This window comes from Alnus glutinosa, chromosome 7 (assembly GCF_958979055.1).
Source record: "Alnus glutinosa chromosome 7, dhAlnGlut1.1, whole genome shotgun sequence".
In the NCBI taxonomy this organism is placed as follows: Eukaryota; Viridiplantae; Streptophyta; class Magnoliopsida; order Fagales; family Betulaceae; genus Alnus; species Alnus glutinosa.
This window is the reverse complement of record NC_084892.1, coordinates 9,651,679-9,677,072: the sequence shown is the minus strand read 5'-3', so window position 1 is coordinate 9,677,072 and position 25,394 is coordinate 9,651,679. Positions and strand designations below refer to the sequence as shown.

At 37.9% G+C, this 25,394-nt stretch overlaps 1 protein-coding gene across 1 annotated transcript; it reads left to right on the top strand.

Moving 5' to 3' along the window:
* Positions 1-635: 635 nt before the first annotated feature.
* Positions 636-25,182, top strand: LOC133872719 (uncharacterized). The gene is made up of 28 exons (XM_062310296.1): positions 636-995; positions 1,152-1,246; positions 1,799-1,892; positions 2,224-2,328; positions 2,525-2,687; positions 3,552-3,672; positions 3,804-3,866; positions 3,988-4,068; positions 4,187-4,281; positions 4,377-4,527; positions 5,808-5,894; positions 13,755-13,874; positions 13,962-14,090; positions 14,180-14,277; positions 14,360-14,483; positions 15,199-15,306; positions 16,803-16,944; positions 17,784-17,894; positions 18,071-18,134; positions 18,222-18,297; positions 20,534-20,719; positions 20,832-20,942; positions 21,228-21,392; positions 21,505-21,663; positions 22,488-22,718; positions 23,197-23,370; positions 24,152-24,264; positions 24,393-25,182. The coding sequence occupies exons 1-28, from the start codon at positions 836-838 to the stop codon at positions 24,943-24,945; spliced, it is 3,879 nt and encodes a 1,292-aa protein (XP_062166280.1). The 5' UTR covers positions 636-835; the 3' UTR covers positions 24,946-25,182.
* The last annotated feature ends 212 nt before the right edge of the window (positions 25,183-25,394 follow it).

Below are 25,394 nucleotides of genomic sequence, written 5' to 3'. Positions count from 1 at the left end.
AAATAGTTATTCCAATGGAAATAACTATTAAAAGGAATAGACTCATATCAAACAAAGCAATGACTATTCCTATTTCATTTCAGGGGTCTATTCCGCAAACCAAACAAGGCCTTAGAGTATCCATATTTAAAAAATGTTAATCTAGGATATCTATCTTTCAATTGTTTTCAATTTCAACTATTTGTAAGAATTTTTCATTAAATTCTATCAAAATTCTAAAATATCCCTGTGTTTTTTTTTTTTTGAAAGAATTATAAAATTTTCAAATATTTAGGCATGTGTATTTTTGTAAATTCTATTAAATTTTGACCCATAACTAAATCCTTGAAATTTTTTTTCCCTAAAAAATGAGGGGTATTTTAAAAATTTTGACAGAATTTAACGAAAAATTGTAACATAGTGTTGAAACTGAAAAATAGATACTTTAAATTGACATTTTTTAAAGATGAATACCCTAATTATAAACATGATGAAAGCTCAAGAATTATAAATGAAGATTTTTTAAAGATTAATAAATAGTTGTGGGTTTGAAAAGAGAATCCAACTGGGCCTGTGGATAGTCCGATTCTTCAACAGCCCAACATAACGGGTCCCGTTCACCGCTGGTCTGCCATACAAAACTTCCAAAGAGAAAAAGAAAAAAAAAGAGGGAATTTTTTACATTTACGACGAGCTTTGGCTCTTGAATCTAATCCTCCATTGTCTCAAGAGATCTGAGCAAGCCAGAATCCTCAGCGAATCGTTCCAACGAGCCGAGTCATAAATCCAGCAAGCGACTTAGTGCGGCCTTTGGAGTCTAGCGCAGAAGCTCACTGGGCAACCGGAGAAGAAGACAATGGATCCCGCGAAGACGCCGCTTGGCAAAATGCTAGTGGAGGAGATCACTCCGGTTGTCATGGTGCTCTGCACCCCTCTCGTCGAAGAATCTTGCCTCAAGAACAGCCTCTCCTTCGTCGAGATGCTCAGCCCCTTCTGCTCCTTCAACAACATCGACGGTAACCCCTACCCCTCTCACTCTCTCATTTTCTCTCTCTCTATGCATATTTATGTGCGTATGTATGTCTGTGTGTATGTTAGGGTTTTTTGAGGGTGAGATTTGAGAAGAATTTTGATGGTTGCCTGTGTGTTTGGATCGTTTCCATTTGTTGCAGTACCTGTACGGACAGCGAGTGATCAACCCTACAGGCTTCAGAAGTTCAAGTTGCGGTTGTTTTATGAATCGGATATTCGGCAACCGAACTTGGAGGTAATTGTTAAAAGTACCGTTTGGTTTCTGAAAATATGTAGGAAATGTAAGAGAATTGTAAATCCGAAAATCCTTAAACCTCCGCAGAACTGAGCTTCACAGAGCTGTTTAGCTTAGTCAGAGACTAGCATAATGTACAATGAGAGACTCATCATTATGGTTTAGTTGCTTTAAATTTTCTTGGCAACCAAACATTTTGGAATTTAGTAGTTGATAGCTCGTAAAGCGTTGATTTTGGAGTTATGAGCATATTATTGTGAAATAGGAGGTGCCGGGAGGAGAAACATGAAGAATTTGGATATCCGCTTGAAAAAAAAATCCTGGATTGAGACGTGTAATATGCTAGTTGTTGGTTACTGTGTCGCAAAATTTCTATGTGCAACCATGAAACAAATGCAGGAAGATAATGGAAGTATCATGTTTTAGTTCAGGCGGACATTGGTCTTCCAGATGTAGCAACATTTTGCATATTTAATTGCAAAAACATGATAATATTCTCTTTATCAGTATATTGAGTTGTCCCTGTCTGAAATTGTGTATTTGTACAACTAGGTAGCAAAAGAGCGATTGAAAGAGGTTATTACTCAGGCTGGGGAGAAAGATGACTTGTGTTCGGATCCCCCTCACATTAGTAATCTACTCGCCAGTAAGTATACTCATATTAGAGAATCCCAGTAGCAGCTTCCGATTAGAAGAATCATGTGAATGGACATAGTCAATTTGTAAGCTCCTGCATGGCAATTTTACTGTGGCTGATTTCTTTTGGGCCTTTTGCTTTTAGCAGCTGTCTTGTGGCTCGTTTCTTTCTATTGTTGTTGAAAATTATTCAGTACAGGTTATGGTGTCTTTAGTCAATACTTAGATTATAGTACTTCTAATTAGTATATGGATGAACTGAAGTAGTTTTTCAGGATAGCAGTTTTGGTGAACATCCGTTGTTGTGTTAGATTTTTATAAATGATGGCTTCCCTTTGCAGGCTCTGAATCTGAGATTCAACCCTCATGGTTTGAATATTTCAATAAAGAGCTCGGAAGGACCATGTCTTTTTCGGACCATGAAGCTTTTGACCATCCTGTGGCATGTAAGTGCTTTAAATGTGTTATAACATTTTGTTCCTTTTCTCCTATCTACTTCTAAGGCTTAACAGTCTTATTCCTTTCTATGAATCGGATGACAGTACTTATAGAAAAAAAAAAATGGAACAGTTTTTCAAAACTTTCTATATTCCTTATGTTTTATTATTTGGTACATATAAAACTTCATTGTCCAAATTGCAGGCCTTTTAGTTGTTTCTTCGAAGGATGAACAGCCTATTAACAGATTTGTTGACCTCTTTAACACCAACAAATTGCCTTCTCTTCTTAATGATGGTGCAATGGACCCTAAGATCTTGAAGCATTATTTATTGGTGCACGATAATCAAGATAGCACTCAAGAGAAGTATAGTGGTTCTCTCCTTTATTTTATGTTAGAAAGTATTAGGCAATGATTTTGTGAGATTATACTAGTGATTTGTACTAGCTAAAATATGGAAATCACATAACTTATGTATGCCTATGCAGAACTTAGTAATTCAGGTGAAAAAAAATACCTAATTGACTAGTATTGTGTTCTGTATAACACGATTTCGAAATGTTTATCAAATAAAAAAAAAGGATTCGAAATGAGGTGAACTTCCAACCAAAGCCTGAATTTAGTTAAGCTAGTAATTTATGTTTTGCCCCTCTGCACTTTTTATAAGATTGAATTACTTATATATATATATATATATATTTGTTTTTTTGGGCATACAAGTATTACAATGTTGAAATAGAGCTCATTTAGGAAATTGGATCATTTGAAATAGTTTTTTCTAAGGTGTCTTTGAGTTTATCTATTGTATCACTGTATGAAGACGTTTGACTCTTGACTTGAGACACACAGTCACCTATTTTGTTATGCATCTTGATAGGAAGTTAAATTTCTCACTTTCACACTCAGACTTGACTCAATGTCTTAATAAGACCAGTTTATTACTTATAAAAAAAAATGTCTTAATGAGAAGACCTAATTTAGGTGGTTTTAGTATAGATTTTTCTACTATTGCAAGTTGTGGCTGCTTTTCAAACTGTTGATAATGCTGTTGTGTCTACTACATCCCATATACCCATTGGTTTAGCTATTAATTACAGTATATAATATTGGAAGTATAACTCCCTTTTTGAGATAAACCTATGCTGCTTATCTGTATTACGCCACTTATTTGAGCTTTATTATTCCTCTCCCCCCCCCCCCCCCCCCCCCCCCCCCCCCCCACACCAACAGAGCAGCTAAGATTTTAACAGAAATGAGGAGTACATTTGGTCCAAATGACTGTCAATTACTTTGCATTAATTCTTCTCCCCATGGGCTGGTTGAACGTCCAGAGAACCCTTGGGCTCCTTATGTAAGTTAATTTACTGAAGTAATTTGTTTTGTCTTCACCTCCTCTTATTTAGGAGATGATATTCTGTGGTTTTTCATTCTTGTATGAAGTCAGTAATGTTAAGGCCATAGTCTCATGTACTTCTGTGACAGAAATCTGATCCTTCACCTAGTCAGTGTCTTGGTTGCTTCCTTAACATTGATGACTTTAATGAGGTAAACCACTTCTCATCATCATAGCAGATTTTTCAAAAAAGTTATTTAAGTTGATTATTCAAATATTTGCTTACGTCAGAAAGATTGACTGTGGAACCTATTTGAACAAACTTGGGAACAGATAAAAGATCTTATGCAAGATTTATCATCTAAACACATCATTCCTTATATGGAGCAAAAAATACGTGTGCTGAATCAACAGGTATTGTATATTGAGTTCTTGAGTTCATACGTGATGGAAATCTTGTACTTTCCCATGCATGATTGCTCTAAAGTTTGTTATTGTTCTTCTTCTTTGCTTCATATTCTATTGTGATTAGGTTTCTGCTACGAGAAAAGGTCTTAGAAACCAAATAAAAAACTTATGGTGGAGAAAAGGGAAAGACGATGTAGCAGATTCCCCTGATGGCCCTATGTATGCTGTACAAATATTCTAATCACCTGCCTTTGCTTGCTTCTCATTTCTCCTGCTGTGTTTTTCTAATTTTGTTTTTACATTTACTGTTTAAGGTATACGTTTAGCTCCATTGAGTCTCAAATTAGGGTTTTGGGTGACTATGCCTTCATGTTACGGGATTATGAGCTTGCGTTGTCGAATTATCGTCTAATTTCCACAGATTACAAGCTTGACAAAGCCTGGAAGCGCTATGCTGGTGTGCAGGTAGTTTTAAATCTTTGATTTATCATTGCTGTGTATTTTAGTCATTTCAATGATCGTTTTGTAGGGTTCCATAAGTGACTTTCTGGGTGTTGTCATTCTTGGGGGCTAGCCTGGGGGCAGGTTTGGTGTGTTCTTTCAAAAGCCTTGATTTTATAAACAGAAATGGTTCTGTTTGCGTAAGGTGATTGTTTGCATACCACTTACGTGGCCTTTTGTGTAAAAAGATGCAAGGGTTATCACATTGGATTGTATTTATCTTGAAATGGTTTTCCGTATTGAGCTTTACAAAGAAGATTTGAGTAATGGTTTACTTTTATATCAATCAGCAATTTTTGCATTTCTTCCGTGTTATGTTGGGTTCCTTTCCTCACACTTTAAACCCTTGCAATCATCTCCTTGGCTTGTAAACTTAGGTCCGGATCTTGTGGGCACCAATGATCATTCATTTTTTTTTATAATCCTTCACTTCCACGTGGAAGATGGGTCCATCAAATTGGGCTGAGGAAGAGGGAAAAAAAAATTTGAAGCAAAACTAGTTTCTCTATTTTGCTTAACAAAGTTGACTACATACTAATCCTAAGAGAACCTTGCCAACTAAAACCCATAAAAAAATTGAAAAATCTATTACTCTATAATTTTTGAAATTTGGATAGACTCATCAAATCCTTTCTTGTAGCATTTGACGCTCCACATGTAGGAGAAATAAAATCCTTTCTTATTTTTGTTGTTTTTTTTTTTACAAATCCAAGTATTGTGGATTAGAGCACACAATATCTCTTTATTTGTTTCTCCCTTTTCTAATTTGATTAAGTTAACCTAACCATAATGATTGTCTTCATGGCTGCACCAATGAGTGTGCAACTACATTTACAAGATTTTTGGCTAGCTTCATGTGGTGTTGGTTTGGATATGGGCATTGGCAACTTGAGGATATGTTAGTTGTGTTACTCTAGATTGATTTATATTTCACGAAGATTTCTCTTATTTTGTTCTTCTCCCAAAAAAAACTCTGTATGAGAAGCCTAATGATCAAATATACTTAAAATATATCAGATTAGCCATATTTTTGAACCTCTTTTGGTGTTTTGATTGGAAAAGATGGGTTTTCATATCCTCGGGGCATGCTTTTGCAGCCTGTGCGGTTATTTTACTTATTTTCTGGTTTTGCCTATCTGCCAGAAGTTCTGTTTGATTGTTTCTTTGATTCTGTCACTGATTGTATAATCTCGTTTTAAAGATATCCCCATTTAACATTCTTGATTTCTATAATGTTCTTGCAGGAAATGATGGGTCTTACATTCTTCATGTTGGATCAGTCAAGAAAGGAAGCAGAGTATTGCATGGAAAATGCATTTAGTTCCTATTTAGTATGTTTAGTTTGTTATTGCTTTATCCTACTTGGAATTGGAGTGCATCAATAATTGTATGTTTGTTTGTTTGTTTTGTTTTTGTTTTTTTGCTTATCCCTCCTCCATCACAACAATTCTTTTTGTCGCAAGCATGCTCTAAAGAATATCGATTAGAGGATGCTTTTTACCTTCACCGTGAATTTAAAAATTGAAGGTCATTAGGTCAAAAGTCTTTTGTTTCCTACCACTAAGTCCAGAATTCGTTCTACCCATATGTCCTTCAGATCAAAAGTTTTTGTTTGTTTCCTTTTACCGTAGGATTGGTTGGGATTATGAGCTGGTGGGAAATGCCATGGTGTATTAGGGGTGATTTTAATGTTATCCAATATCCGTGTGAGAGATCAGGCGATGTTCAACAGTCACCGGCTATGTTGGAATTTTTAGAATTCATTTTTGATCAAGGTCTCATGGACATCCCTCGTTGGCGGGAATTTCACGTGGTCCAATAATCGAGATTCTTAGTCTTGGTCCAGAATTGATATGTTTCTCTCTCCTGATTGGGGAGAGCAGTTTCACGATGTCTCTTTGAGGGGACTGCCTAGACTCTTGTCAGATCATTTTCCTTTGTTGCTTGATTGCAATGTTGCTGTTAAGAGTAGTCTGTATTTTAAGTTTGAGAATATATGTCTGAAGATAGAGAGCTTTGTGGAATAAGTGAAAACGTGGTGGATGTCCTATAATTTTTTAGGGCTCTCCTAATTTTATTATGGTGCGCAAGTTGAGAGCATTTGAAATGGATCTGAAAAAAATAGAATGACGAGGTTTTTGGCAATGTTGGGAATTAGAAATAAGGATCGATTGGATGGAATATGTGAGCTTGATACCATTCCAGAGGGAAGGCCTTTACCTTTACCTGATGATGAAAGGTTGAGAAATGAAGAAATCTAAGGAATTAGAGAGGTTTATTCTTCTAGAAGAAGTGAGCTGGAGGAAGAAGTCAAGGGCTCTTTGGTTGAGAGAGGGAGATAAGAACATTAACTTTTTTCACAGAATGGCAAATTCGTATAGTAGAACAATACTGTGGATTATTTAGTTGTAAATGGTTCAATGTCTTCAGATTCTCCGGGGAAATCAGTGTGCATATTGTGCAATTTTATAATCAACTTTATTTAGAACAATTTAGTTTGCGTCCAAAATTGGATGGCCTTTCTTTCAATTCCATTGGGGTTGACATGGCTTCTTGGTTGGAAAGAGCGTTTAAGGAAAGTGAGGTGTTTGAGGTGGTGAGAACTCTGAATAGTGATAAGGCTCCGGGCCCTGATGGTTTCTCCATGGCATTTTTCTAGTTGGGATGTCATTAAAGAGGGTTTTTTTTTTTTTTGGGATGTATAATAACAATTTTATTAAAAAAGTAAATTCCTTGTACACGAAGAGTATACAAGAGAATCAATAGTACCAAAGAACTAGCTGCTATTACAATCTAGAAAACAAATCAGATCTACCAAATTCCCTGAAGGAAAGTTGGGAACATGAGCAATGGCCCAATCCAGAAGAGATCTCAGGAAAGAGGATTTAAGAAAAAGCACATTGGTCTCACTATCCTTAAAGAGCTGACGATTCCTCTCTCCAAATGCTCCACATTAAGAGGGCGGGAATAACTTTCCAGATAGCTTCTCTAGGATGTCTGTGCCTAAGAAATTTCCAACAATGGAGAAGCTGAAGAGCATTACCAGGCGTGACCCAAGAGACCCCAAAGTTGTTAAGAACTAAGTGCCAGATGTCAATGGTAAACTCACAATGAAGGAGAAGATTATTAATAGTTTCCTCATCCTTCTTACAAATGCAACATTGGTTAATTAGTTGAAACCCCCACCTTCTAAAATTGTCCACTGGCCGTAGCCTATAAGAAGAAAGCAATGCCTGGAGGGGCCTTCACCTTCCAAATGCTTTTCCAGGGGAATGGATCAAGCTCTTCACTACCAGTGGAAGTTAACATGGTATAGTAGCTCTTCATTGCAAAACCATGGCGACTCGAAGGAGTCCACACCATGCTATCCATAACTCCTGGAAGTGGGTTCATAGAGTATAAAAGAGTGAGAAAAGAATCTAGAGATGCAATTTCCCAATCATGAACATCTCGAAATGTCATTAAAGAGGATATCATGGATGTGTTCAAGAGTTTCATCTTTGAGGGAAGTGAGAGGAGTATCAATGCAACCTTTATTTTTCTTATCCCCAAAAAAAGCTGATGCTGTGGAAGTTAAGGACTTTTGTCATAGTAGTCTTGTTTGTGGTGTTTATAAAATCATCTCTAAGGTCTTAAGCGAATCGGCTGAAAATGGTGTTGGAGAAGGTTATTTCTAGTTCTTAGAATGCATTCATCAGGGGGAGACAGATTTTGGATTAAGTTCTAATAGCTAATGAATGTCTTGATAGTCGAATTAGATATGGGAAACCTGGTGTGATGTGTAAACTGGACTTTGAGAAGGTCATACACCATGTAAATTATGATTTTTTTGCTATATTTGTTGAAGAGATGTGGCCTTTCTTATTAATGGTTCTCCTTTTGGATTTTTTAGTAGTTCTTGTGACTTGAGACAAAGGGATCCATTATTACCTCTATTATTTGTGGTTGTTATGGAGGCTTTGAATAGGATGGTGTTTGTGACATTGGCTAGGGGCTCTTATCTGGTTTCTTTGAAATCCCGTTCTTCCAACCAACGGTCTGATGTAGTGAGATGGAGAAGAGTTTTACTGTGGAGGCGAAGTCTTTTGCTTTCGCGGTTTTGGATGGGGCGTCGGTGCTGAGGGTGGTGGAGAAAAGAAAAAGCTTTTTGGGCGAAGTTGTCTTGAGTAATCAGTGCTCAAAATGGCTAGCGGCGACGTTGGAGATGCTGTTGGGTATACCGGAAGAACAAGATTTTATCAAGTCATTCCGAGAAGGCTCGAAAGTTCTGATTGCTCGGACGGGTGGGAACAGAGCTGGGTGCTTCTTAGAGGCAACAACCTTTGGGCTGGGCGGTCGGAAAGGGTTCATCTTCATCCCTGAGGGTCGTGGAAGGAGGGGATGGCAGAAATTCTCCGGAGAGTTGAGTAAGGCTGTCGATTTCCTCTCTGCTACGGTGGGTACAGGGCTAGGTTCCTCGTCTTCGTTGACCAAGAAAGATGCGAAGGTTTTAGGGTCGAGTTTGGGTTTGGTTTCAAAGTGGACGGGACCATCCTTTGCGGAGGTGTTGTGCTCGGTTCCGTCCACTGCTGTGAAAAAGTTGCCCTCCGTGGGGGATCATCGTTCCGAGTTGAGGGCTTCGTCGGAGGAGCCAGATGCTCTTGTTCCCCTCCCGGCGACGAGTCATGCTGAGCAAGTCCTGAGCTCGGCGGTGGGTTGTTTCGCCTTGGAGTCTCGTCCTTCTGACCCGTTGGTTAAAGACCGCTCGTTTGAATCGCTGGGTAAAAAGCCGTCTCCAAGTTCAAATTCGAATTTTCGATGTTGCGCACGTGGAGCAAGCTGGTCAACGATTTGAAAGTGGTCTTGGGTCGGGCTATTAAGAATTTTTTGGGCCGGTTTGTCGGGTTTGGCCTAGGTCGAAAACGTTCTGGTTTTCGTTTGGCCCGATTCTTGCCGAAACCTAAATCTCGTTCGTCGAGAATCTTGCCGGAGTTGACGCCAGAGTCTTTTTCTGGGTTGTCTCTCATTCGGCCTCCTCCTGGGGGTTTGGTGGTTCCTTCGTCGGGGGAGGGTCTAGTAGCTCCAGGGGCGTCTCCTTTTCCGGCGCCGTCTCTTGCTCTTCTTCGGCCGAAGCCTTCGTCGCTGGCTGTTCCAGGGGCTTCTCCGGTTCGGACGTCTTCTCCTGGGTTCTCTTTGGATCGTCATCCTCCTGGGGGTTTGGAGATTCCTTCTTCGGGGGAGGATTTTGCAGCTCTAGGGGTGTCTCCTGCTCTTCCGGTGCCGGCTGTTCCAGGGGTTTTTCCGGTGCCGTTTTCCTTATTGGGGGGAGGGTCTAGCTGTTTGAAGGTAGTTCCTAGCCGGGTTACTGCCCCTAAGCTTTTCGGGTTTCCCCCCTCGCCGGCTCAGGTGTCCCTTCCTCCGGTGGTCCAAGTTGTTTCTCTGCCGGCTCAGGTGTCCCCTCCTCTGCGGTGCAATCTTGATGGTGCTTCTCGGACGGTCTCTCAACTCACGACCCCTCCTTCCATTGGAGCCACTGAGTTGGGAGAGAAGTTGCGCTCTTCTTTCCCCGTGGTCTCGAAGCCATTTCAAAGTTATATCAAGAAGGCGAGGATACTTAGGGAAGGGGTTTCGTTGAAGTGGAACGATGTGCTTCTATCAGATTCCCTGAAAGCCTCGAAGTTGGTTGCCGACTTAGCTGTTAATAAGGTTGTGGTTGTGGTTGCAGAGCCTCCAACGAAGAAGGTTGCAGACTCTCCAGTGAAGACGGGCATTCTTAGAAAGGGGTTTCTTAACCCTCGCCCAAAGATGCCAGCTACTCCCGCTTCGCCTCGGAAGGTCTTCGATGTTGGGATGGTTGGGCCTTCCTCCCCTCCTAGAGGTTGTTCCATTTCTTCACCTGTTGAGGGTAATAGTTTCTCCCAATCTCGGAATTGGCCGATTGGTTGTGATTATAACGGGGAGATTGTGGTTTGGAAGGAGGACATTGATCTTTGGGATGTATCGCCTTTGGATTGGGCGTTAGAGGGTGCTTTTGGGGACGAGGCGTTGGCCATTCGAGATGCCATGGAAGAAGAATTTCAGCGTGACAAGATGATATCGCGCCAAAAGTCCAAAAGCAAGAGGGAGCTTCTAAACCTGCATAGCTCTATCAACTATGGCGACGCTAAATCTTTCGCTAGGCGTAGGAAAGGAAAGGGCCTTATGTTGTAGAGTTGTGTGCCTTTTTGTGCTTGGGTGGGTTTGTGGCCCATTCATCGGGTTCGGTTTTTGCTTAGATTATTTGGAGGGGTGTTTCTCTTGGGTTTTTCTCAGGTTCTAGGGTTTTTTTTCTTTTGGGTTTAGGGGGTTTTGTTGGGGGGTTTTTGGGGTTGGTTTGGGTGCTTTTAGGGTTTTTTTTTTTTGTATTTGGGTGTTACTATTGGGGGTTCTTTTGTTTTGTGAAGGTTTCTATTATGCTTGTTAGGGGTTTTCTTGTGCGTTCCTTGTGGTTTTATTGGGTTTTTTATGTGGGCTAGCTGAGTTGCTTCTGTGTATACATCCTGTGTACTTAGGGGCGCCTTATGCTTTTTTAATGAAATTCTTACTTATCAAAAAAAAAAAAAAAATGAAGATCTTCTTGTGCCTCATCTTTTGTTTGCAAATGATATCTTAATTTTTTGTGAGGTAAATTGTGAATAGTTACGTCATTTGCGTTGTCTATTTCTATGTTTTGGAGTGGTTTCGGGGTTGAAGATTAACTTATCTAAATCAGAGATAGTTCCTGTTGGAGATGTGGGTGATGTAGAAGGTTTGGCTTGTATTTTTGGATGTAAGGTAGTCTCTTTGCTGATGAAGTATTTGGGTCTTCCTTTGGGAGCTTCGTATAAGACTAAGTCTATATGGAACAGTATTTTTGAAAAAATGGAACATCGTTTGGCTGGTTGAAAGAGGCTTTATTTGTCTAAGGGAGGGAGGTTGACTCTGATTAAAAGCACTCTTTCCAATTTGCCCATTTATTATTTGTCCATTTTCCCCATTCTAGTAGGTGTGGCTAAAAGGATTAAAAAACTTCAGAGGGATTTTTGTGGCTGGAATTGGTGACAAGTTTAAGTTCCATTTAGTCAATCGGTTGGAGATTTGTTCTCCGTTGTGTTTGGGTGGTTTGGGGGTAAGAAATTTGATTCAGTTTAACTAAGCTATCTTGGAAAAATGGTTATGACGCTATGCTATGGAGAGGGAGACTTTGTGGAGATTGGTGGTGGAAACCAAATTTGATAACATGAGGGGTGATTGGTGTTCCAAGGAGATAGTGGGGCCTTTTGGAGTGGGAGTGTGGAAACATATTAAGTGGGGGTGGGGAGTTTTCTTGAGTTTTATGAGATATGAGGTAGGAGATGGGTCTAAGATTAGGTTTTGATACAATTTGTGGTGTGGAGACTAGCCCCTGAAGGAAACTTTTCCGGAATTGTTTAGTATTACGCGATGCAAGGAGGCGTGGGTGGTGGATCATATGTAGTTTTTAATGGAAATCTTTAGTGAAATATATCATTCCCTAGACCAATGCATGATTCAGAGGTGGATTTGGTTACTTCTTTCTTTGATCTTTTGTACTCTATTAGATTGAGACAAGATGGTGAGGATAAAATATGTTGGATCCCTTCTAAGAGGGGGAAGTTTGTAGTAAGGTCCTTTTATAGTGTGTTGTCTTTTCTTGCTAGTTCCCTATTTCTTTGGAAGAGCATTGGAGAGTTAAGGCTCCTTCGAGAGGCACTTTTTTTTTTTTGTGTGTGGATGGCGGCACTAGGTAAGGTCTTGAATTTGGATAATCTGAGGAAGAGGAACGTTATTGTGGTGGATTGGTGTTGTATATGCAAGAGGAGTGAGGGTCCATAGATCATCCTTTGCTTTCACTGTGAAGTGGCGAGAGATTTATGGGTTTCGATTTTTTGTCTTTTTGGTGTATACTGGGTCATGCCTTGAAAGGTGATAGAGTTGTTGGCTAGTTGGAGAGGTCAGGCGGGACGCCGAAACATTTTACAAGTCTGGAGGATGGTACCTTTGTGTTTATTGTGGAGCATTTGGATAGAGAGCGAAACATAAGGGAGCTTTGAAGATTGTGAGATTTTGGTAGTAGAGCTTAAGACTGCTTTGTTCAAATCCCTATATACTTGGATAGCGGAATATAATAGTACGCACTTTTCTAGTTTTTTTTTTTTTTTTTTTGAATTTTTGTTCTTTTTTCTCCCTAGTAGGGGGTCTCTCTTGTATACTTTTTGCATATTTGAGTTGCACCTCTTTGCGCTTTTTTTTTTTTTTTTTGGATAAGTAATCAAAATATCATTGAAAAGCGAAAGACAATCCAAGTACACAAGAATTATACAAGAGAAACACCCAAGTAAAAGAAGAAAAGAGAACAAAGAAATCATGAAAGCTAAGTACAAAGGGAGCTAAAAATGCAGCTGTCCAAGTATACATAGTATTAAAAAATAAGGACATAAGCTCCTAATGAGATTGAATTGCTTATTAAAAAAAAGGGATCTCAAGTGTTGCATTGCTCAACTTGCTTCTTAATTTGGAAGATGGTGCCGACATGCCTTCTTTGGTGTGTTTGGAAGGAAAGAAATAATTGGTGTTTCGAGGATTTGGAGGATATTTTAGCTTCTTCTTCTTCTTTCTTCCTTCTCTCTCTCTCTCCTTTTTTTTTTTTTTTTTTTTTTTTTTCATACTTTGTATTTTTGAACGGTGGCTTTTGTGTCCCCTTTGTCGCTTAGTTTTTGCAATTTTCTTGTTTGTTTTTCGCTTTTTAGTTAGGTGCTTTTTCTTGTATACTTCCGGTGTACTTAGGAGCGCTTTACGCTTTTAATAAGACAAGTTTATTACTTATCAAAAAAACTTGCTTCTTAATTCCTTTGTTTCCTACCAAGTTAGATGAGGCACAAGTTAATGGAAATGATAATGTTGTGTTCAATCAGACTATCCTGAAAGTAGGCAACCAGTGAACTTGTACGTTTGGTTACCACCTGGTCTGTTGTAACTTAGGTTGATCCTTTGTCAAGCCACTCTATTTTCTAGTAGTGTGGATGGTTATGTTGCAAACTTGGCATCACCCCGGTAGAGTTTTTGTTTGACTACCATTCTATGAGGCTGCTTTTGTATATTCATGTTGCAAGTTTTTCTCTTCTTGTTTGGGCCTTGATGGATGTTCAATGACGTTAAATTGATATTCATTGCAGAAAGTTGGACCATCTGGTCAGCAAAATGCAACAAGGTGTGGTCTTTGGTGGGTAGAAATGTTAAAGACAAGAGATCAGTATACAGATGCCGCCAGTGTCTACTTTCGTATTTGTGGTGAGGTAATAATGTGCAGTCTTATTCAAAATAAAATTGAATGAGAAATTTATTTTCTGCTTGTAATAACTTTCATAACTTTCTTTTCTTAGGAGCCTTTGCATTCAGCCGTAATGCTTGAGCAAGCATCTTATTGCTATTTGTTGTCGAAACCTCCTATGTTACGCAAATTTGGGTTTCATCTTGTTCTTTCTGGTGATCGCTACAAAAAATGTGATCAGGTATCTATCTTACGAAGATATGGGAAACGGTAGCTTAGCTTACTAAATGTTTGATCTCCTTGAAAATGATTTGACCTTGTGTTTTCCAGATTAAACATGCAATTCGCACATACAGAAGTGCTTTTTCTGTTTTTGAAGGAATTACATGGGGCCATATCAAAGATCATGTTCATTTCCATATTGGACAGTAAGCTCCACGGACTTGGTGCATTCATAATCTTCATGAGTTGCGGTATAAGCTCTTTCTTTATAAAACTTGTTTGGTCTAGGTGGTATGCTATTCTTGGGATGTATGATCTGGCTGTCAAACATATGTTGGAAGTCCTAGCCTGTAGTCATCAGTCCAAGATAACACAGGAGTTTTTCTTGAGGGACTTTCTTCAAATTGTTCAGGTGAGTCGTATTCTAGTTATCATTCTTTATGATTATTTATTTATTTATTTATTTTTCCTGGTATGTTATGCGCATCCAGTAGGTGACCAAATAACTTCAGCCGCCAACCCATTCTTATGGGAGAGGAAGTGCTATTTGTGTTAAGCCCATAGGCATATACAGAGTTACAAGGTTCTTGGAGTTGACAAAGTTTCCTGTATTTTGCAAACCTGCCTGGTTCAACTGGATTTGAGCTTGATCCTCGACCCCATTGAAGACGTTTGAGAAGCTTGATAAATAGGAAACTGGAAATGCTTATTGGAAAATGCGTCTATTTAGGAAATAGGAAATAGGAAAAAAATATCCATTAAGATCCTGATCAGAAATAAACAAAAGTCTTCTAGGCTAAAGCATCTACTACTATTTCTGCTTTGTTTTAAAACAAGAAAAAAGAAACCAATGGTGCTTGCACAAAATGGTATTTGCTCCCCTCATTCAATTAAAGTTGGAAGGTTAGGTCACAGGTTCAATCCCAAATGGATATGTGAGTTGTATTTGCTTATCCAAAAAATTGTATAAAAAAATTATTTTATTTATTTAATGAGTTTAAAGTTTAGCACTCTATGCATTTCATTGAACTGACTATCAGCCATTTCAACATTTAACCTTTTCCTTTTCAGATCTTTGTGAGCTTTGCTGAATTTTGACATTTTTTTTCTTTTCTTGGGTAATGTAGAAAACAGGTAAAACGTTTGAGGTATTGAAACTTCAGTTACCCAAGGTCAACATCTCTTCATTGAAGGTTGTTTTTGAAGATCATCGAACTTATGCATCACCTGCAGCTGTAAGTTGAATTATGTTTACTAGTAATGTTGACATGTAGATTTATCATTTATGGTTTTTGGAAAGTGCTCCCCCCCCACCCCTTTCCAATTTGACTATGTAATTCATGTCTCTCTTTTCCCTCCCTCTTGGTGGTGTTAATCATATAGAGAAGTTACAACGGGATTTCTTATAGGGTGGGCTTGGTGAAGAGTTCAAATTTCACCTGTTAAGTTGGTCAAATGTTTGTTCCCTGATCTTTGAGAGAGGGTTAGTGGTCTGAAACTTGCTTTTGTTCATTCGTGCTCTTTTGAAAAAGTGGTTGTGGTGCTATTTAGATGAGCGAGAAGGCCTTGGGGTGAGTGGTGTTCTAATGAGGTCCATGGATTGCATAGTGTGGGATTATGGAAAAATATTAGGAGGGGCCCCGCGCGCGTGCGCCAGGGGAGGGGGGGTGTTCACTAGTCATGCCAGATTTGTAGTGGGTGATGGCTCCAATATTAGATTCTGACATGACATGTGGTGTGAGAATCAGACTTTTAAAGAAGTTTTTCCGGATTTGTTCAATATTGCTTGCATTAAGGATGCTTCCATGGTGGATCACTTGAGTTTTTTAATGATTCTCATCAGAGCGGCTCACGATTGGGAGATGGATGTCTTTATTTTGTTATTCAATTTGTTATACTCTGTCAGATTCGAGACATGGAGGTGAAAATAAACTTTGTTGGGCCCCTTTCAAGAGAGTGTTTGACGTTAGATCATTCTACATTGTCCTTGTTCCCCATGAGAGCAATCATTTCCTTTGGAAGAGTATTTGGCGGAATTAGGTCCCCACGAGAGTTGCGGAAAATTCTCACAATAGATAACCTTAGGAAATGGTGTGTCTTAGTGGTTAGTTTGTGCTGTATGTGTAAGAGGAGTGGGGCGTTTGTGGATCATCTTCTTTTACATTGTGAGATGGCTCTGACTGTATGGAATGCCTTTTTCAGCCGGGTTGGGTTAGCTTGGGTTATGCCAAAAAGAGTAGTAGACCTTTTTGCTTGTTGGAGAGGGATGGGTGGCAGTCTTCAGAGTGTGGCAGTGTGGAAGATGGTTCTGTCTTGCCTAATGTGATGTCTTTAGAGGGAGAAAAATAATAGAAATTTTGATGACCGTGAGAGGACGGTGGCGGAACTAAAGTCTTTTTTCTTCAATACTCTTTGCCACTGAACAACTGCTTTAGACTATATTAATGTGCCTAATTTTCTTGATTTTGTTGTTTTTCTTTCTTGTCCTGGCTAAATGTTACTTTTGTATACTTTCTGTGTACCTGAGTTGCGTCTTTGCGCATTTTTAATAAAATCTCGTTTACTTATCAAAGAAAAGAAAGTTATTAATACTTACATAATGATCTTCTGTATGAGAAGTCTCACTTCTTGGTCCACTGGTTTATTTAAATATAGCATTTTTAAAGTGGTTTTTGACCTTAGTTGATGGGTGGCTAGTAGTTGATGTCATTGTTGATTTTAAACATTCCAGGCTACTGTTGAAGAAAGTTTGTGGCACTCTTTAGAGGAGGACATGATTCCATCGTTGTCTACTGCCAAGACTAACTGGTTGGACTTGCAATCAAAGATTATCCCCAAAAAGTACAGAGAATCAAATGTTTGTATGGCAGGAGGTATGAATGTGATAAAATTTTATATGAAGTTGCATTATCAAATAATGTCACATCATATTACTTAATAAATGAAGTAGCATCATCTTACTTTTTAATTATTGTTGTGCAACGTTTAAGGGCAAACTACCAATTTTGTGCCCCTGGGCTATATAGATCAGATGGTAGAGAGGGACCATAAAACATGGATATGTACTCCCTTTGTCCCATTTTGTTTGTCCATCTTTGTAAATCTAACTTCTTGGGGGAACATCAATTATTACTTCCACTCCAAATAAAAAGTCCATACTTTACTTACACTATGGGTCCTTTATTTATTTTTCATTCTATTCTACTTGAAACAAGGGTAGTTATATAATGGCGTGCATTACTTTTGGAAAATGGCTAACCATTTGGCAACTGTTTTCAAAACGATTTTCTCTTGAAAACAGAAAACACCTTTCAAAATTTATTATCCAAACAAGTTTTAAAATGTAACCTCACAAAAAATAGTTTTCATTTTTTCGTATTCGAAAACACTTTTCAAAACACAAAATGAAAAACATAAAAAGGTTTTTGTTGATTATTTTCTTGAAAACAAATTTGGTAACTAGTATAAAAAATAAATAAATCAGGACCAGTGTCATATATGTGTCGTGTGTGGTCGCTGGAACAGTATGGTGGCGGCCACTGCGTGATCATTGGAACTTTCTAGCGGCAGCCACCATATGGCCGTCAGATCTATCTGATAGTGTGGCTGCCACCCGTAAAGGCCAGCCTCTGGCAGACCCTCTTTTTATTTTATTTTTTATTTTTACATTTTATTTTTGGTTTTTGATACATTGATATTCAACCATTTGCAGAAGCAGTGAAGGTGGATATCGAATTCAAAAACCCACTGCAAATCCCTATTTCCATCTCTGGTGTTTCCCTGATATGTGAACTTTCTGTAAGATCTGATGAAATGGAATCTGGTTAGTACTATCAGTTCTTATTTAGATATATCATTTATGTTTTTTAGTTGTCCGAAGTATCTTCTTTATTTGTTAGAAAAGCTATGGCTTCCTTTGATAGAACTATATATAAAAAAAAAGCACCCTCTAAAAAGCATTAACAAACGGAGCCAATAGTTTTCTCATTGTTGGTGCAGATGCGAGTAGCAAAACTGCAGAGCTTCAAAATGATGACGACTTTACAAATTTGACCACCAATAGGTATGTCACTGCATATTTCTGTGGTGTTTTTCTCATACCTCATTGTGTCTGCAACTACTAAGGTGGATCTCTGGTTGATAATTTCAGGGATATGAGCTCTGAAAATTCTTCATTTACTTCGTCTGAAGTTGACTTTTCCTTAGGAGGGGGAGAAACAACTGTGGTGAGTGGTTAATGGGAACAATTGAATAAATGCATGAAAATCTCTTTTCTGTTCAAATATTTATATTTATTTTAATCTTGCTACTATAGAAAGGCATTGCCCATTTTTGGCCCCACCAAAGTGGTGGCTTGGGATAGGGAGTTATTTGGGTACTATATGAGCACTAGCAGCAGCTTTCCTAAATCTTATTCCCTTCCCTACATGTAGAGAAAATTCTAAAAAAATCACTTGAATCAGATTTTCTTCTTGTTCCCAAAACTAAGGAAACACCAAGGGAATCAAAAGTTGTACCCTACATCTATGGAAACAAAAGTGGTTCACTTGACATTATTTTATTATAAAAAAACTTTGTTTCCTTTCTCATTCTTTTAGCATTTATTTGAAACAATATTTAAATGATTTCTCTTTTATCTCTCTTTCTTTTAGCATTTAATTTAAATAATATTTAAATGATATAGAGAAATGATAAGGAAAGCTATTGTAGAGTGCATTTAAATAGGGAAGCAAAAAGTGGTTTAATTCCCTAAATTGAGGAAAAATTTAAGGGAAGCTGCTGCTAGTGCTCTAAGAGCAATAACAACAGATTCCCAACCTTGATTCCTAATTTAGGGAGAATTTAGGGAATCAAACCATATTTTTTTTTCTCTATACAAGAACACCTCACAACAGTTTCTCTTTATCTTTCCTTATATTATTAAAATAATATTTTTGACCTTTTACTTTTTTCCTTCTTTTTTTTTTTTTTTCCTTTTTTTTTTTTGTTTTTGTTTTTGTTTGTTTTTACTTTATTCTAGAAGCTTCTTTATCTTTTTACCTCTTCCTCTTTGAAGCCATTGACGCCATTTCTTTTCTTTTCCTTTGTCTTTTTTTCTTCCAGCTCTTTCACCTCGTCTTCTTCTCCCTCTCGTCTATCTCTCTCTTTTTTTTTTTCCCATAAAATCTTTTCTTCTCTCTCTCTCTCTCTCTCTCTCTCTCTCTCTCTCTCGTCTCTATCTTCTTTCTATTTCGCCTATCTATTTTTTTTCTTTCTTCCATCAACTCCTCTCTCTCTCTCTCTCCATCTTCTTTCTCTCTATTGTCTGCATCTTCTTTTTTACCCAATCGCTCCCCTATTCTTTGTTCTTCGTTTTTTCTTTTGTTCACTCATCTGTTGATTGAGAATGAGAGAGGACAGAGAACATGAGAGAGACAGAGGCGTGAAGGGAAGAGCGTCGTTGTCCATCTCTGTCCATCTTTGCCGACGGCATCAGAAGTTTCAAGGAGGAAAGGGATGTTGTGGGAGTTGAGGTGGGTGGCGGCGGCAAGGCCCGCAAGTAGAGAGGTTGAGGACGACTGAATGAGAGAGAAGAGAGAGAACTGTTTTTTGAGGTTGAGGATGCGTGAAGGAGAGAGGAGAGAGATAAACTTTTTTTTTATTATTATTAAAATAACCTGTTGGGTACATTGGGTAGCATTGTAGCTTCCCAAGGATGATCCTCTAAAATAGGGTAACTGCTATGGCTTGATTTTTTGTGACTTTTTTCAAATTTTCCCTATTTTAGGGAAGAGAACTACTTATAGGGCATCCGCTACTAGTGTTCTAAGTGCATACCTTCATCACTTTGCTTGAAGAGTCTGCTCTTTTGAATTGAAACCATGCAATTGTGCATGACAGATTGTTTGTATCTTCATCTTAACTTAAATTTGCTCTATTGCCAGATTGACGTGTCACTTCCCTTAAATAAAAAAATACATGCAGATTTGGGATCAGAAGTGATGAATCTTGTAATCGACTGGGTTTTACCATTTGAGCTAGTACAAACAGTGGGAGTGTAACTTCAACACATTCCAAACTAAAACAGACAAATATGAAGAAATTGTGATAACAGGGTGCATCGATCAATCAAGAATTGTACTCTACAGCTGGCTTTACAGCTCTTTGTAAAATAAGTAAAAAATAAGCATGTCCTAGATAAAAATAGTTCTGATTCTTACCGAAAACTTATTTTGAAGGGCTTTAACAATTGCAAAGCTTTAATGATTTACAAAATAAATTTTCAAATTAGTTCTGATTTTTTTTTTTCCCGAAACTTCAATACACTTCTTGAAATATGGAGTTGCTCAAACTCAGCCTTATGGGATTGATCAAGGAATCTTACATTTTTTTTGGGTGGGCAATGAACTACTTAAAACATATTTTGAATTGAAACTAGTTATACTTGTTTGAACAATATGTCAAGTGTCTATTTTTTGTCAGGTACAACTAACAGTAACTCCAAAAGTCGAAGGCATCCTACAAATTGTTGGTGTTAGGTGGAAATTGTCTGGTTCAGTAGTTGGTCTTCACAACTTTGACTCTAACCATATGAAGAAAAAAAATACAAAGGGAAGAAGGAAAGCTAAGCATTCTCCCTGTGACAACCTGAAGTTTATAGTGATCAAGGTGCACGCTCTTCAGTCCTCCCTTTCCCCCCCTCCCCCCAATCCCCCAGTACTTGCAATCTAGACTAAGTAAGAGCAACTTCTTTTTTTTCTCTATTTTCATTAATGTCCAGAGTCTACCCAAGCTTGAGGGCTTCATTCATTCGCTACCTGAAAAGGCTTATGCAGGAGATATACGGCATCTTGTTTTAGAGTTGAGGAACCAATCAGAATTTACTGTGCAGGTATGATCATTGCAATTCAGTGGTCCTTACCATAATATGTATCTTGTATAGCTTACCTTGAGTGTTCAAGGAAATATATCTGTTCATTGTTGTGGCCATTCATATGTGCATTCAATTTTTTATTGTTGTATTACACTTTTCCATAAGCTTAATTTGGCTACAAGGTCATGCATTTCTTTGAACAATAAATGTAGCTATGCTTGCCTATGTCTCAGGCTGGGGCTAACTGATCTGGCGGCATGTTTTCGTTTGTATATTATGCTTACTCATTTTATATTTTGGCAGAATCTGAAAATGAAGATTAGTCATCCTAGATTCCTAAACATTGGGGATCAGGAAAATTTGAAAACAGAGTTTCCTTCTTGCTTAGAAAAGAAGACAGATTCTGAGCAAAGTGGTGTACATGGTAGTTCTAATAATTTGTCTCAGACTGTGTTTTTGTTTCCCAAGGTCAGTGAGGAATGTTTCCGTTATGCGTTGTATTTGGAAATATTTTGAATTGGTAATAGACCACATTTGGAGACAACTTTGGTTTTATGGATCACATTTGTCTGTCTTGCAGGACACTTCAATTCGAGGGAAAACACCCTCATTGTGGCCTCTTTGGCTTAGGGCTGCTGTTCCTGGATACATTTCCTTGTACATAACTGTATATTATGAGGTGGAAGATATATCAAGCATCATTAAATACCGCACTTTGCGCATGCATTATGATTTGCAGGTGTGTGCTCTCTGAAAGATGGAATGCATTGATTTGATTTACTTTCTTGTTTTTTAGAGTAGGGTAGCTTGAATTAGGAAAGTAAGTTTTGGGACTGATAGTTACTGAGGTTGATAATTACCAAGTTCCCTGGATAACATTGAGTTATAGTCTTAAGTTAATTTACTCAGGTTCATTCGTGGATGATTCGGATTATTTTTATTTACTTGTGAAGATCTTAGTGGTATGATGTGTTGGCATTATATGTAATCCTTTGTTAATAAAATCTCTTTGATAAGTACTATTTTCATATTTGCCATGTATAAAGAAATTTTGTTGGTGGATTGGTGCTGTCTATGCTAACAGAGTGGCAAATCAGTTGATCATTTGTCACTTTATTGCTTGTTTATGGGAGCGTTGTGGTTATTGGTTTTCTTCTTTAGTCGGAGTTCATTGGATGATGCCTAAAAAGTTGCTGAATGTTGTTGAGTTGTTAAGGAAAGTTTAGGCTACAGTTATTTGGGATGCCGTGCTGCTGTCTGAAGTGGACTATTTAGAGAGAGGAGTAATGGGAGTATCAGACTTTCAATGGGGTTGAGCTTTCTTCATTGAAATCTATATTTCTGAGATCTTTATATAACTGGGTAGCTGCCTTAAGTGTCCTATTCCTTTTTGGGGGGTCTTAGCGATTTTCTATATTTTAGAGTGTAATTTTTGAGGTGGGCCTATAGCATACAACATGTGTGCTTTAGGTTCTCCTTTTTTTCTAATAAATTTGTTTTTACTTTGAAAAAAAAAAACACACTGCCTGTAAAGCTGAGAATTTCTAACTCAATCCTTAACAGGTATTACCATCATTGGACGTATCATTCCAAATCAGTCCTTGTCCATCAAGATTGCAAGAGTTCCTTGTGCGCATGGATGTTGTCAACTGTACTAGCTCAGAGAGTTTCCAGGTTCATCAGTTATCATCTGTCGGGCACCAGTGGGAAATTTCACTGCTTGAGCATGACACCATCTTCCCTTCACAATCTTTAATGGCTGGTCAAGCGCTGTCTTGTTTCTTCATGCTTAAGGTTGGTACAAGAGAACCTTTCGCTTCACTTTCTTGTGGAATGATTTCTATTTTCTTTTTTCTTTTTGTGTGTGTTGGGGAGGGGATTTGGTTTTACTCATCTAATTATTATCACATAGAACACGGCTAATTATCTCATATGACTTGAGTCTAGCTGAAATTTACCTTGCACTAATCATAATCTAGTTAGCAAGGTCTAAATGAGATATTCTGGGTTTTGTATTTTAAATAGCTCAGTACTCCTATATGAGCTATTGTATGAGACACATGTTAATATTGTAGACCTCATATCATGGGATGCTTAAGCTTCCTGGTTTCAGGCTACATACATTGCCCCTTTCTCCCATTTGGCAGCATTTTTTTTTGTCATGCATAAATTTGTAAGAATTGGTTTTGCCATATCCCATTGCTTTGTTCTTTAACTAAAAATACTGTTTCCACTAATTATTATCGCTGATTAAATTATCTTTTGGCACCAGAGTTGTAGGAAGTCATTAACATCCCAAGACAAGATATCTACCCTTTCCCCACTCCTTGGAAGTGATGTAAGATTGGGTCCTGAGGGTAGTAGTGAACCACTTTTTGACATTTGTAGCTCACCTCTTGCTGATTTCCACCATTGTGAAAGATTGCACCAGGGAATGTCGCATCAGGTTGATTACTTTCTTGCAATATAATGTCTTATTTTGATGTCCAAGTGCACTTGATTACTGTCTTGCTATATACTGCCTTATTTGTTTCAGTGCAACTTGCACTTGTTGAGATTGTTTCGGTATCATTAAGGCCACTACCACTGTAGTTCTCTTGCAATTGGTAGCTGAATCATTTCATGATTAGTAATCAGGGTTATATTATCCGTTAGTTGAAGTATAGACCTGCCATATCTTGGTTGCATTATAGTTGTTCTAGCAACAGTGTTCACATGTGATTCTTGTTGCAAGGATAAAATAATAAAAAATAAAAACTGTAATAAAAGATGACAGAAAAAAAATTACCTGGTTCACTATTGCTTAACTGCCAAATATCTCTTAATAACATTTAAAACTAAAAAAAAAAAAAAAAAAAAAAAACAAAAAATGGACCTGCATGCTTTGAAGTAGAGGGAGATTCATTTCAACCAACCTGGGATTAGCATATTCTATATTTTCAAACACACGTATGCGTGTGTGTGAGAGAGAGAGAATCTTGTGTGGCAAGTTGAGCACCCTTTTTATAACTCTGTAAATTTGCTTCAATAGCCTCAGGGTCTCAGTGCAACTCTTAAGACTCAAAGGTCTTATGTAATCTAGATGACAAAATTGCAGATTGAAAGCTAACCTCAGGTTTCTCTTCATTAGCGATTAAGTGTTTCTGATCCAAGTTTAGAAGCTTGCGCACTTTTGTTTGCCGGTTTGTTTATTTACTATCTAAAAATTTTGTTTTTGCATTGATCAGGGAGACCCAAACACAGTTGACTTCATATTGATCTCTCGGCCCCTGAAGGATAACATCACTCCTGGGGTTTCCAATCCACCGCATCTTTTTTCTCATCATGCATGTTACTGCAGGCAAGTTCCAGACCAAAACTAGGGATTTTAATTAGAAATCTACAATGAATACTAATTCTTATTCTATTTTACTATCATTTCCTTTTTTGAGATTTATTATAGTAACTTTTTTTTTTCCTGATGTATAGTACTTCAAGCAAAAGCCCAATATCGTGGCAAGTGGATGGGCATCATACACTATATCATGACTTCTCTGCTTCCTTTTGCGAAATTAATTTAAGGATGATTATTTACAACTCAGCTGATGCTGTTGCATCGGTACGCATTAACACCTCTGATTCCATCAATTCTAGTGGCCATTTAAGCGAAGGAACTACCGCTCTATCTACCGATCCTTCTGGAGACCAAGCAGGGTGGCGCGACGCTTCAGTTGTGAATGACATTAAAGTTACATCTGATGTCGTTGGATCCCGAGTCCGAAAGTCATTGTCACTGGAGAGTGTCCCCCCATTCATTTGGTCAGGGACGAGCTCTACCAGAATCCAACTTGAGCCTATGTCCACATCTGAAATTCCTCTTCAGATTTGTGTATTCTCTCCCGGGATATATGATCTGTCAAACTATGTTTTGCATTGGAAAGTTGTATCCTCTGATGACCCAGGAAATCAGGAGGGAGCGAGCCAGTCTTCAGGAACATGCCAGGGGTATCCATATTATCTTAGTGTGCTCCAATCAGCTTGAAATTTTAGCGTGTACTGGTATTGTAACTTTTGGCAGTGTATAGTGTTTTAATATATTTTTCACAGCAATAGGAATTGTTATAAGGCTAGTGAAGGTAGGAAAGGAAATTAATTTTTTTTTTTTTTTTTTGTTCTTGGAATAATAAGAGTGGTTAAAAAAATGAATTCAATTTATTGCCGAATGATGTACAAGGACTGACCATTTTTTAATAGAGAAATTTGAATTATTTTTGTTGTATTAATCATTCTTTGTGCAATTTTGATCTTTTTCCTTGGAAATTTATCAAACTTGCTCATGGGTTTCATTGGAATCAGTTTTGTAGCAAAGAACATAAATTTCTTACAAGAAAGAGAATATTAGCTCAGAAAAACGAGAAAGAGGAGACTAATACACGTACTACTATTTTATAAAAATTTTAAAATTTTTGATGTTTCTGCTTTCATGTACGG